General features: G+C 39.0%; 1 protein-coding gene across 4 annotated transcripts in view; it reads right to left on the reverse strand.

The window, feature by feature from the left end:
* Positions 1–12,863, reverse strand: part of SUGCT (succinyl-CoA:glutarate-CoA transferase) — a 337,148-nt gene that overhangs the window by 306,990 nt on the left and 17,295 nt on the right. For all 4 annotated transcript variants that reach the window (XM_044454191.1, XM_044454201.1, XM_044454172.1 and 1 more), the window contains 2 exons: positions 4,861–4,952; positions 346–489 (listed from right to left, as the gene is read on the reverse strand). In XM_044454191.1, the coding sequence (XP_044310126.1) occupies positions 346–489; positions 4,861–4,952 (236 nt within the window). The remainder of the gene's footprint in view (positions 1–345; positions 490–4,860; positions 4,953–12,863) is intronic.

A 12,863-nucleotide genomic window follows, 5' to 3' on the forward strand; every position in this document is an offset into this window, starting at 1 on the left:
TGGCTCATGACCAATTTGGGTCATGACCAGAGTCCTGGAATGGATTAAGTTTGTGAGCCAAGGTACCACTGTACATTTACCTGAGCATATTTAGAAGCCTCCCTGGAACACGTTAATAGGGCTACTGTTAAACTGCTGTTTTGAAGATCAGACTGGTAACTATCAAGCCCAAACGTCCACATTTATCATGCTGCTAATAACGTTTTAACAGTTTGAAATGTTTAATACAATGAATACTTCAGATTATAAAAATCCTACCATGTAATTTACAGGAGAGGCTTGGGTTTTCATTTTCCTTTATTAATCATTATTCATACAAATAAGAGATATTAGCTAAGAGCTTACTTGAGACGATATCAAATTGCAGTCCATGTGCATCCCCTTTCCTGTTTTATATCGCTGAAGCAGTGCAGCCATAATTGCTCCATATGCATATAGTCCAGTGGCGAGATCAGTCATAGCTACTCCTGGCCTAACAGGCTCACCTCCCTAGAAAATAGAACAGAAAGGGTAAGGAAAGATGGACTGACATCTCAGTACTGCACCCCACCACTTCTTTTTTCAAATTTATGAAACAGAGTTTACAAATCCCAACTTTCACAAAAAAGGGATAACAGAGGGAAGCAGAGGACAAGGATAACACGAAATTAATTCAAGGGTCACCTCAATCATATTTAACTGAAGTTTTCAATGTGTCTACAGTCACCTCTCTTGACACCTGCCAGGCTCCTTGCCTTTGTTTTTTTTTCCCCCTTATGCTTTTATACAGAATTTTAAATTATTTGACTTGATGCAAAGCAAAGCACCCTTCCTTGGCAACATCTTTATTTAGTTCAAAAGTATAGTTTTGTGGTTTGCAGCTCACCCGTTTGACTTCTGGGAAATGAATGTTCTGTGACCAGAAGGGATCATGGCAGCCATTTTATGAACAGGCAAAATACCCTCATTTTTGAGAGCACCCACAGCACTGCCCAAGGATTCCCAATATGCTCACTGACCAAAGGCTGAGAACCCCTGCTGTGTATACTTACCTGGAAGAAAGCCCCTCTGAATTCACTGTGGCTTCCTTCTGAGCAAACTAGGATTGTACTTCTTATACATACTTACGGCTTTACTAGGAATAAGTACCATGAGACTAAGACAAATACTTTGCAGCAAAGTTGGTCTGTATTTAGCATTGTCAGCTGACACACAATTCATCATCCAGAAAGTCAGATTTAGAAACCAATTTATTAGTTTCAGCCCTGCACTTTGCTAACCAGCAGCACATATGGCAGCAGAAACCAAATCAACATAGGAAGTCATGATAGTTTGGACTGGGGTGTTCAAAATTGCTTCCAGCATGCAAGACCATTCAGGTTGTATTCCTGTAAGTTATTCCAAAATGGCCTGGTGCCAAACAAAGGCATCTGTATTGAGTATGTGGCTATCTCCATAATTAAGTAAGATCAATAACACTTCAAATGCTGAAGGTTTGTGAACATTTCAAACGAGTTCCATTAAGTAAACTGTTATAGGTGAATGTGCTCATGCAATTAAATACAACAGTGACAACACTACAACAAATAAAAAGAACTGGGGAGGCGGGGAGCAGGCTTGGAAACTGTTAGTAATTTTCTTTTCTGGATTTATTCTCTGAATGTGGCACCATATTTCTTACTCAGGCATTTTGACCCTACTGCTATGGCTTTAATGTTTTGAAAAAGTGTTGGCTAGAGATCAAAGCTACACAGGAAAGCCTGATAACCAAATGATAATTCCAGATGCAGCATCATCCGTATTTTACCCTGATCTGGCTTAATAGGGATCAATTCAAGCTGAAAAGCTACAAATGACTTGAAATGCTTAACTATTTAAAAAAATTATCTGCCCTGGAAAGACTATAATTTGAATGCATATTATATCAGCAATTAGAAGAAACATAGCTTTGCCTTATTTATAATTGTTTTCAGGTCTAATTTTTATTATTTTCTTCCATTTGTACTTTTTCTTCCTAATGCCTTCAATATCATATAATATTAAAAGAGGTTTTATAGGTTTCCCTGCACAAAGAATATTAGGGCTTTCTATTATTAAAATTCCATAAATCCATTTAAGTCATTATCAGTTTCAGCTAATACACATGACATAACATTTTAAAGGGTTTTTGTTGGTTAATTTTAAAGTTTTTCTTAACAGCAGCCAAATCAGAATGTTGGATCATAACACATAAACATGGCCTGCTGAGATCTTCAGTACAGAACTGGTGATGTGTAATAATATTTCACATTTGTATATTGCTCCAATGGGTTCAAAGAGCTTCTTAGATGTTATTTCAGTAATCCTTCAAACAGTCCTATAGGATAGTTAAATGCAGTTATCTCTATATTGCCAATAGAAATCTGAGACTGAAAGACTGTAATTTGCCCAAGGTCATTATGTGAATTCGTAGGTGAGGAGAAAATTAAACCTGACTTGCAGCTCACGCACTGCTTCTCCAGTGCCTAACAAGGTGCTCCCCTCCCCTCCAGAAAAGGCGTATTGCTTCACCCACATTGTACAGTTCTTCTTTTGCATGCTATCTTGAGGAGTTACTGAACATGCTGGAAAAAGGACAGAATTCCAACCAGCCCACTTGCTTCTTCCTTGTTCCAGAATGCCTCTGAGGCCACACTGTCCCAGATGTATTTGTAGGAAAAGAAAGGGGGAAGGGGAGGGCCGTAAGCCATGATCAGCCCCCCCACCCCCCACAAAAGGCTCTTGGGAAGAGCAGCAGAAAAATTTGTCACTTTAGCCCAGGGGCCAGTGAGCAAACACCCCAAAGTACCAAAGGACAGCTTCCCCCACTTTCTGAGGCTATGGCAAGTCATTCAGTGCAGGCTGCAGGTTCACATTTGCCTGCCTGCTTGCTTGCTTGCTTGCTTGCTTGCTTGCTTGCTTGTTTTAAGATCACCCAAGCCACTGATAAAGGTGACTTTTGCAATCCCGGTTGGGGACATCTAGTGCTAATTTGTGGGTGCCCCTGATTGGCCACTTTTTTCCAAGCTTTTTTAAGCAACCAGGTGCATTTGGTATGAAGCTTATCAGTCTGTTTTAAAGCAGGGCAGTCACTTGCATTAAGGAAGGCAAGTTTTTAGTGCTACTAGGACTGGTCCCATTAGCACAACCTGGGTACACAGGTATATAGTGAAAGGATGGGTGCTGCTGTCCAAATCCAGCAGGCACACACCACAACTAGCCCAGTACCTACCCATCCTCAGGCTGCCAGAAATCTCCACTACTGCCTTGCAAGGAGCCAAGGTGTCGAAGTATAACAGGATAGCTCCCTGCAAACCCACAGTGGCTGTTTCCCCTTTTTTTTGCAGTGTGATTTCCCAGTTTCTTTGGGGGAGCTCCACCTCCCCAGGTGTACTCCAACTGCTAATTTTCTTCCTCTGCTAACTGTGGGAAGGCACTTCAAAACTGGGGGAAATCTCAGTGCAAAGATGCAGGCTTGTCCCTTTAAATTACAAATCTTGCATGCCCCTGGCTCTGGGTTTTCCCTCAAGTTTCACCACATCCCTAAGTATAATCCATTCAGAGTAAATGGGGAAACTGAGACTAGTGGATTGCATCTTAGTGGCCTTCTGCTTTATTTTTTTTTCAGATTTTTTTTTAAACATGGTGGTCAGTGGAAAGAAGCTTTTGCAGCACATCATTGGGTTTTGGCAGGATGCTTACATGCCCCTTGGCTCATTTTCCCAAGTAAGGATAACCAAAGGGTAGTGCCAAGAACTTGTAAGGGATGTTTCAGGGGACATCTCCTTCCATGCAGGATACCTGGGTCTTTGAGAGGATGCTGAACCCCAACTGTCTCTGCAGTTGACCAGTATCAGACTCTTCAAAATTTCCAGAAAAAGTGGGCAATCATAAGAACTCCTCCCTGTTCCCCTGCAAGGTACCAGGGCAAATCCTTTGGAAGGAATCTCCCAGTTTCCTCCAAACAGGTTTGCAAGGGCATCATTTAATGGCAGTTTTCATAATCTTTTTATTGTTAGTGAAGTCAAGCTGCAGCCAGCACTGGGAACATCTTGGTGCTCCTGAGTGTCTTCTGGGATACTACAGGAAGACTGAGGAGGGGATATGAGGGAAAGTGGAGGGACAAGGACTCATGCAACCCCTACTGTGTCTGATTGTCTGTCAGTCACAGGAGAATTGTCTGACTGCGTGGCTAAGATTCTAAACAAGTTTAACATGTTGTGTGAACCCTCTCAGTGGATAGTACCCTTCTTGCCTTGTGTCCTCATGGGACTCACTGCTTTGATGTTTCTACAAATAATCCAAAATTACTGAAAATGTTTATTACCAGAACAAATTGAGTAACTGCGGCTTGCATCAGGAAACTCCACCAACCTATCAAGATCTAGAAATGGGCATTTCTGGAGTTATTTTTAGAAATGTAAAAGCCCATTTTGCAAGTGGTGGCTTCTGTAAACACAACAGAAGCACAGCAGCCCTGCTGGATACTGACCAGTTTATTGAGAAAGTAACTTGTCTTTAGCAGGGACAGCTGGCAATACTACTCAAGGTTGCCATGGATTTTTTTCAGACCATCTGTGCTCTTATAGAGTATTGCTAACTGTATCTGTGATCACACAGTGCTTATGTTCTGCAGTCCATGTGAATGTGTGGGAGACAGAATACGTAGCAGTGCATTTCAAATTCATGCATTGTTTTAGGCTTTTGGTGACAGCATGCCCAGATGATTCTTAAACATGTAATTACATTATTTTCACTATTTTCTATCTCCTAAGCTCTTCATTAAAAAAAACATATCTTCATGAACAACGGCCAAGTTGTAAAATACAATAGTAGCACTTTGTTCCATTCGCAGTAACATACCTCAGGCCCTGTGATATGCAGGAGGCCAGAAACAGCAGCTGCAACGGAGTCATAGCCTGCACGTTGAAACTTTGGACCAGTTTGACCATAGCCTTAAAATAGAGAAATAATAATAATTAAAGCACTCTGCAGACAGTGGTGGCCAACTTTTTTGGCAAACATGCCACAAATACAGAAAAGTGGATTGACTAAGTAGCCTAGAAAACAAGTCCAGTTTCAAGTAAGTTTCCAATTTTGAAATTGATTTATTTCCAGAACAAGCATTCTTTCTCTATGCAATCTGGGAGTACAATCCAAAACTTAGATCAAGTGCTCCAGATGCCTTACATGCTGCAATATTAATTGGCGACAAAATACTGATTTCCCTTTGGCTCCATGTCTATACACATGGAATTTGAATTAACTGCCATCAAACAAACTAAGATTTACTTCTCACAGAATTAGGCTGTAACAAGTATTCAGAGCTTTCCAGGAGCAAGGTATGGTAGTTTGTGGGACAACACAGTATCTACAAAACTGTCTGGTAGTTACAGCCAGAAATATCCATAATTTTAAACTCAAAGGAAACAAACATGCCAAACTAGTGTCAGCCCCAAACTAGTATGCAGTCCCAATATGTGATATGGCTTTCTACAGTAAAACAGAAGACAAGGATTAATGCGTCCTAAATTCTATAATTCAAGGGCTATCATTAGAGCATCCTCCATTTAGTGGGCTGCCCAATCCAAAGCCTGTGCAAAGAACCATAATGCTGGCATGCAAACATCTGAAGTTGCCCATTCGCAGTTAGGACCTGGGCAACAGCTATTTGAGCAAGCATAAAAGCCACCTGCTCTGTCTTTCCCACTTCGGTCAGAAAGATTGTATTTCAAATTAAATTAAGTGTTTCTATATAAATTAGCATATGCAAGTGTTATGCAAATTGGTGTCCTCTTCTGTCTTCTTTTTTGCTAAAGCATGTCCTCTTTGGATGATAATTAACTCCCCCCCCCCCCACCCACAGATCAACACAAGATGTGAGAGAGAGACAGGAGTGTAACATGAGATTTGAGGCTACCTGCTCCTGTGTCATAGTCTTGCGACATCCAAGCTATACAGAGCCAGTGCAGTGTAGTGATTAAAAGTGAAGATGGAGGAGATCTGGGTTCTGGTCCTTACTCAACCATGGAGCTACCTGGGTGACTTTGGGCCAGTCCTAGATTCTTAGCCTAACCTACCGCACAGGGTTGTTGTTGCATGGACAAGATTGAGATGAGAATTAAACTGCCCCGGGTTCCTTGAAAGGAAAAACACAAACATTACATGGAGGGAAGAAAATGAATGAGGGGATAGTATCTACACATATAAGTCTGTTGAAATCAACATTTGTAAAGTAACTATCACTGAAACCTTATTTAGTCTTTTAGGGCACAATTCTCTGAATGCTGAGACAGAAAACAGTTCTACCATGCCAGCATTCCCCAGCCAGTTATGGAAGTAGTAGGACTTATTTTCCTTCTAAATATGCATAGGATTGTGGCCTTAAGAACACAATTCAGCAGAAAGTGCTTCTGTGCAAGCTCCATCAATATGATACTGTCCTAAACGTATTGTGACTGTTTCTTTTCCATGCAGATTTCTGTGGTTAGAGATTCATGAGGGCCAAAATGCATGCACAATCACATGTGTACAGTGTGTGTGTGTTATTTACGCAACAAAAGAAGTGTCCCTCTCCTATTTGCCACTGCTATGGATTTTAAAGAGAAAAATCAGCAAATGCTAAATGCACCCTTCACCACTGATGCACTACACGAGAGTTTTCTGTTCTGGTATCTACTGCAAGTACCAGCGCTTCTGTGAGAGTTGCTTTCATCCTCAAAGGAAACACAAAATACTTTCTAATGCAACTATTTCCATAAACAGGCACTGGGTATCTTCACAGACTGAATGCAGAGAACTCATAGTATATGAGCTTAATTGCAAATTAATAAGAAACATTTCTGTATTGCTTTTTCAGCCAAATATCAGCTATAGCCATTATGAAAAACCAACATCTTTCTTTAATAAAAATTAATAAAATAATCTCTCTATGATGAGAAAAATACAAACTTAAAGTAAGGCATTGTATGAGTTTTTATCATTCATACCAAATATGCTAGGATGAAAAGTTGCTTCTAGAAAATCAGTCACATGTTGATCTTTTTAAAGGAAAGTAGCATGTCCAAATAGACAGGAATACATACAATCGAACAGACATAAGCAAAATTATCCAGATGTCAAATATGCCATGTGGCAAAGCTGATGTAATTCCAGTTTAGACTGAATCTGGTCTCAGTACTGGCCCTACTTTGAATGCCAGATTTGTAATGTGGTTCATTAGAGAATTGGCTCAGAGAACCTTTATAAACAACACACACTTTGTAGCATGATTGCCCTCTCTCATTCCAGTCAATGAACAATCAGACCAATGCTTTTTCATTTATTGTCCTTCCTGATCTACACAATAAGTGATGCAAAGCCATCTTCTTTCTTTCCTTTTTTGCAAATTGCTGCTCACATGTTCAATCTATTTCATGTGCTCTCTATCACTTTATTAAACATATTACATGCCTCATAATAAATTCCTCTAAGCAATAAAAATGCAACTAAAATTTACTATAAAATCAGCAAGATAAAACTAACAAACATCTCACAGTATAAAATACAAGGGGTAGTTCCTCATGTTTGTGGTGCATCAACTGGACCCATGGAAAGGAATAATACTTAAATTAGTCATAACTAACTGAAAACCTATTCATTTCAGTTCCTCTACTCTACATAGGAATAATACTGGATCCCACCTACAATCACTTTTTGCTATCCAAACCTTTCATTGCCTTCTCACACCAAGATGAGTAATTCTCTCTTCCACACAAATATTGGTCTTTTCCCCTATAGTTTATTTTCAACTGACCTGTTTCTATGAAGGGGACACTTGGGCCCCAATACCTAACCTGCATACTCTTAACACAGAATCCTTTAGAGAGATGAAACAAGAGTAGCAGACACACCTTTATCTCATCAGTTATAATAACTAGGGAGACATGACAGAGGTGTGCAAAACTAGGAATGGGAGAAAGTGAATAGGAAGAAGTTAAGTACCAATAGACTCAGGGATCATCCCATGATGCTGATGAGAGGGTGATTCAAGCAAGATAAAAGGAAGTGCTTCTACACAGTACATAGTTAATAAGTATAATTAACTTCAAGAAGATGCAGTAGTGGCCACCAATTTGAACAGCTTTAAAGCAGGACTGGATAATTCATGCCCGCTTGTGGATTTTTAACTGGTTGGTTAGTGAACAGAATGCTAGACTAGATGGAACCATGTTCTGATCCAGCATGGCTCCTCTTACATTCTATACCAAGTTAGACCACAAGTCTGTCTTTTTCAGGACTGCTTACATTGACAAGCATACCTCTCCAAGGTTTCACGCAGAGGTCTTTCCTATCCCTATTTGAAAATGTCAAATCCCACAAAATAGGTTCCTGGTTGTTTTTCCAATAGATGCTTTATAGCCACTATTTCTGTGAGGTTTAATAGCTCTTCAATGCCTGCATTTCAATGAACTTACTCAATCCTGCAAACAGGAAAATTATGATTACTGTAAGATTATTATCTTAAGTGCAGCATCAAAATACCATCAGTTCTGTGTTTTACGTTAAAAAATAGAATGGATTTGTCATTTTAAACATGTGGGGGGTTAACTTATTGTTCTTCAACTTTTTAAAAGAAAAGCAACAAAACTATTCTTCCCTGCACGCAATTATTGTAGGAGATACATGAAATATGAAAAGGTAACAGTTAGTGTACAGATTTTTATACCTTTTCAGTCAGTTGAAATGTGTTGCTGCTGAGTAAGAAATACAATAGGCTGCAGCAACTGTCTTTCTCACTGGCCTAAAACACATTTGCTTTGGTGCTGACTTAACCTATAAAATGCCCTTTTGTTATTTTGTCCAAGTTCTTAAGCAAAGCAAAGCAAAGCAAAACTGGACATTAAAGGAAAAACCTTTTGAAAGAACTCCTGAAATGCATAATACAAACTGCTACAATGCCTCTCAGATGCTTTTCAGGTCACCTCTGATACACATACATCAGAAAACGATTCTGCTTATCATCAGATATATCAAAGCACATTTGGTTTCTAGTAACCCTAAGAAATAGAATTTATATTAAAATACACTGCTGCATGCCAAGCAAGTTAGTTCCTTCGCAGAACAGGAATGTTGTTTATCTCTCTCTGCCAATATACATTACCAGATGTACAGTTTCATTTAACATTGAAAAGGAGCAAATCAATTCAAGGAACAAAAGAACAGGGTAGGATTCAGAATTCATTCAGTTCTACATTCCCATACCAGCCTTACTTGCAATGAAAACAAACTGCACAGTGTTTATTTAAAGTTTAGAAGTGCAGTGCCCTATGAATTCTTCAAGATAAACTAAGTTTTCTGCATCTTTCAATTCTCAGAGGCATAACTTTATTGCAACTTGGAAAGTGACATATAATCTCATTTCCATTGCTTGTTGAGCTTACATGTGCGTAATACAATAGTTTAATTCCCCAAGCTATTGACTTTTAAAAGCTATAAGAAACCTCTTTAAATAGTGTGTTTCTTGAAAATCAGGTGGTTTCCCATATGAAGATCTTGGGAAACCATGTTAGCTGTGAATTTCAATCCAGATTTTGGAATATAATACCAAGCAAAATTTGGAAAGGTAGCACCCCCTACCCCAATTATTGGGAGGTAAGAAGAAGTAAGGGAAACAGTTATATAGCTCTCCTTGGCTAATAGCTCTCCCTGGGAAAGTGACGAAGAGTCAAACTAGATGGTGGGCACGTTTCCTTGCACATTGTTCCTTCCCTCCTTCCTGTTCCTTCCCTTTCCAATACCCCAGAAGACCCTGTGTTTAGTATGTTTTTTCATCTCTTCTATCATTCTCTCTCTCTCGACCACAAAAGTGATCTCCACTTCAACAACTAGTACCAGCTCCTTCAAAGTGCCCAAAGGACACAAAGATTGCACGCTAGATGTATACAGTTTCTTCCATCTTTTCAATGATTTGCACAAGTGCATATTTGCATGCATCCAAAATGTCCTGCCTCTTTTGGGAAAAGTCCCAGGGGGGGGGGGCTTGTTGTCAAAGAGCTTTTTATTAAGGAGCTGCCCAAAGGTGAGCTGCTAAAAGAAACCAAAGGATGGTTTTATTTGTGAAAAGGGAGTGACTAGTCAGTAACCCTGTTTACAGTAAACTGAACGGTGCTTTGGAAGGGTTCCTCTGAGGGTCCTCTCACTTTTCCAAGCTTTCCTAAGATGGCAACTTAAAGAAAAGATACTTTTCACAATCTCAAATTAAAACAGAAAACAAAAGCAAAAGGGTAAAAGATACAAGAAAGCCTCGGTGATAGCGAAAAGGCTCATGATCATCTTGTAGGGCATGGAGCCATTGCCAGCTGCTCCAAAGTGCCCCTTGGACATTCACACAACTCCTACAACAAGCTATGAACTGTTAGCATGTCTTTTTGCAACAAGCCACTCCACAGAAAACAGCCTTGTAATCCTCAATGGGTCAACATGTCATGCAAACCCAGTCATTATGGCAGAGATGATGTATGAATATTGTGTGAATATATCACTATTTTAAGAACTTGGTGTGAAAAGTAGTAATGGGAGAGAGGTAGATTCAGATAAGGGGCCAAATGGCTGCTGTTTACAAAAAGATGGTAATGAATTCATTTGTTGTCACATAGGTTTATCTCAGTAAACCTATTCATTGCAATAGAAGCACGTTTTGCTTCTAATAATCTGTGGAGAGCAAACAATATCTTACCCTTGCCAACTCAGCTCCCAAACCTTCCCATAGTGAGTCTAAAAAAAGAACCTACACATCTTTGATGAATGCACATTGGTTTTTCCACATCATTTGGAAACTTCTAGACTTCATAGGGCAGGAAGAAGGAAATGCTTATTGATATATTAGTTAGAATACCACAGTGAAATACCTAGAAATTGAACATCTGAAACAATAATTCAATCAAATTCCCTACCTATTAACGAATTTTAGTGGATCAATCAACTGTTTTTTATATGCATTAAATGTCTGATTCTTTTTTTAATCTACAGGCTTTAAAAAGAACATCACAACATAATCTCAACAGATAAGCATTATACAACAGAATACAGAAATCCATTTTTAATGAGTAGGATATATGATACTTAAACACACAGGATGAAATGCAAGTTCAATCAACTCCCTTTAATAGAGAACTTTAAAATCTTTCAAATTGTTTTGAACATTTATGAAACAGTATTATAGATAATTACAAACCTGAAGCTTCCAAAATAACTCCCATCAAGAATTGCAGAGGATATGAGATTGATCTGAGAAGCACTTCATTTACTGCAAAAATTATACCTGATACTTTCCAAAATCATACTGATCGTAAAATGTGGAATATCAAGAAGCAATGCCAGCACTGATCAAAAGAACTGATCACTTTCCGCTTATTAAAGGGGAATTTTTTTTGCAACAGCTGCTCTAGAACCAGCAAATTACCCACAAAGAGCTATATTACTGAATTATCTGCCTGAACAGAAACCATATGGTTTGACTAACTGAATTAAACTGAATCCTTAATTCAAGTTAATCACCTACTATTTAATCTTCTATTAAATCTTCTGTTAAACAAATTTGGTAAGGTGGGTGGTGGTCTATTTTTTTTAAATGTTCAACAGTTGGATCCAATGATTAAATAATATATCTCCTATTCTTTGGGAAACAAAATTGAGTTAGCCATCAAAATAAAGAAGCAGACGTACAAACAGAATAGACACTTCTAGGACCCAGGCTGTAAGGCAGGAAAAGCAGCACTTAAATGAATTCTTCGTATATTCCCTCTTCAGTGACAGCTGAGCAATACCTCCAATTCTATCATCTTTTGCCATCCATTCAAGTAAAACCAGCAATGATGCTCAGATGAAGGAAATATACTGTGGTTCTGGAAATAACTTCTGAGTAAATTCACCTAAGTTTGGGCTGGGAATCTGCTTTCTGCTTTTGGACAACCTGTCTTGCCATTTTGACTGACTGGAGTATTCATTTCAGAGTTAAGTTTTGACAAGGCCATGTTCATGGTCAGTTACAGTTTCATGAAAAATGTAGGTCTGCATTTGAACAGGGCCTTAAAGTTTGAGGGGAGGGGTGCTGGATGGTTAGCAGCTAATAAATGAATTTCTCATGACTCTGGAGACAGAAGTGTTCCAACTAATGAAAACTAAGTTTTGAAAGCCTGACTGAGGTTTCTAGATCACTTGAAACTAAGCTTATTCAAATTTGTAGGCCGGCATGTAACTTACCTAATATTTGGCAACAGCACGGGTAATGTACTGTCTTGGAAGCAGAGTATTTTCAGATTGCCTCTCCTGGTACAAAACAGAGCAACTATCACCAGCATTACAAAAACCCTTGGCTAAAAGGGGAACATTAAGAGTACAACATGGTTCTAGTCTCCTCCTAGCCAGAAGATTGGACTGGTGGTATAAGCACAACATTCTTGTTAAATAAGTGGTCTGGACAGTACAAAAACAAGTCCAATTCACCCAACAGGAAGAACTCAATAGACACTGCTGCCTTATTAAGACCCTTTATATGTATCTTAAGAAAAGCATGGTTGCACTGATCCAACCCCATTTATATAAAAATGACCAATTTAAGTGCAAGTCAAGTCTTCCTGCTACTATATCCATTTTGTGTCTTATTTTTCCATCACTACTACTTTATTTACTTATTTATATTTACTTTTAGATGCCACCTACTACCGAAATCTCAAGGTAGCTTACTTTCCAATACACATTGGAGGAGGACAAGGGAGTGCATGCTGACACAATCCATTCACAAAGAAACCAGAATATCCCCTGAAACATTTGGTTTTCAGCACATTTCTGTATCTTGAGGTTCCCTAGCACCAGAAGATTACCAG

The sequence above is a fragment of the Varanus komodoensis genome, unplaced genomic scaffold, assembly GCF_004798865.1.
Source record: "Varanus komodoensis strain SLA01 unplaced genomic scaffold, ASM479886v1 scaffold10, whole genome shotgun sequence".
Lineage (NCBI taxonomy): Eukaryota > Metazoa > Chordata > Lepidosauria > Squamata > Varanidae > Varanus > Varanus komodoensis.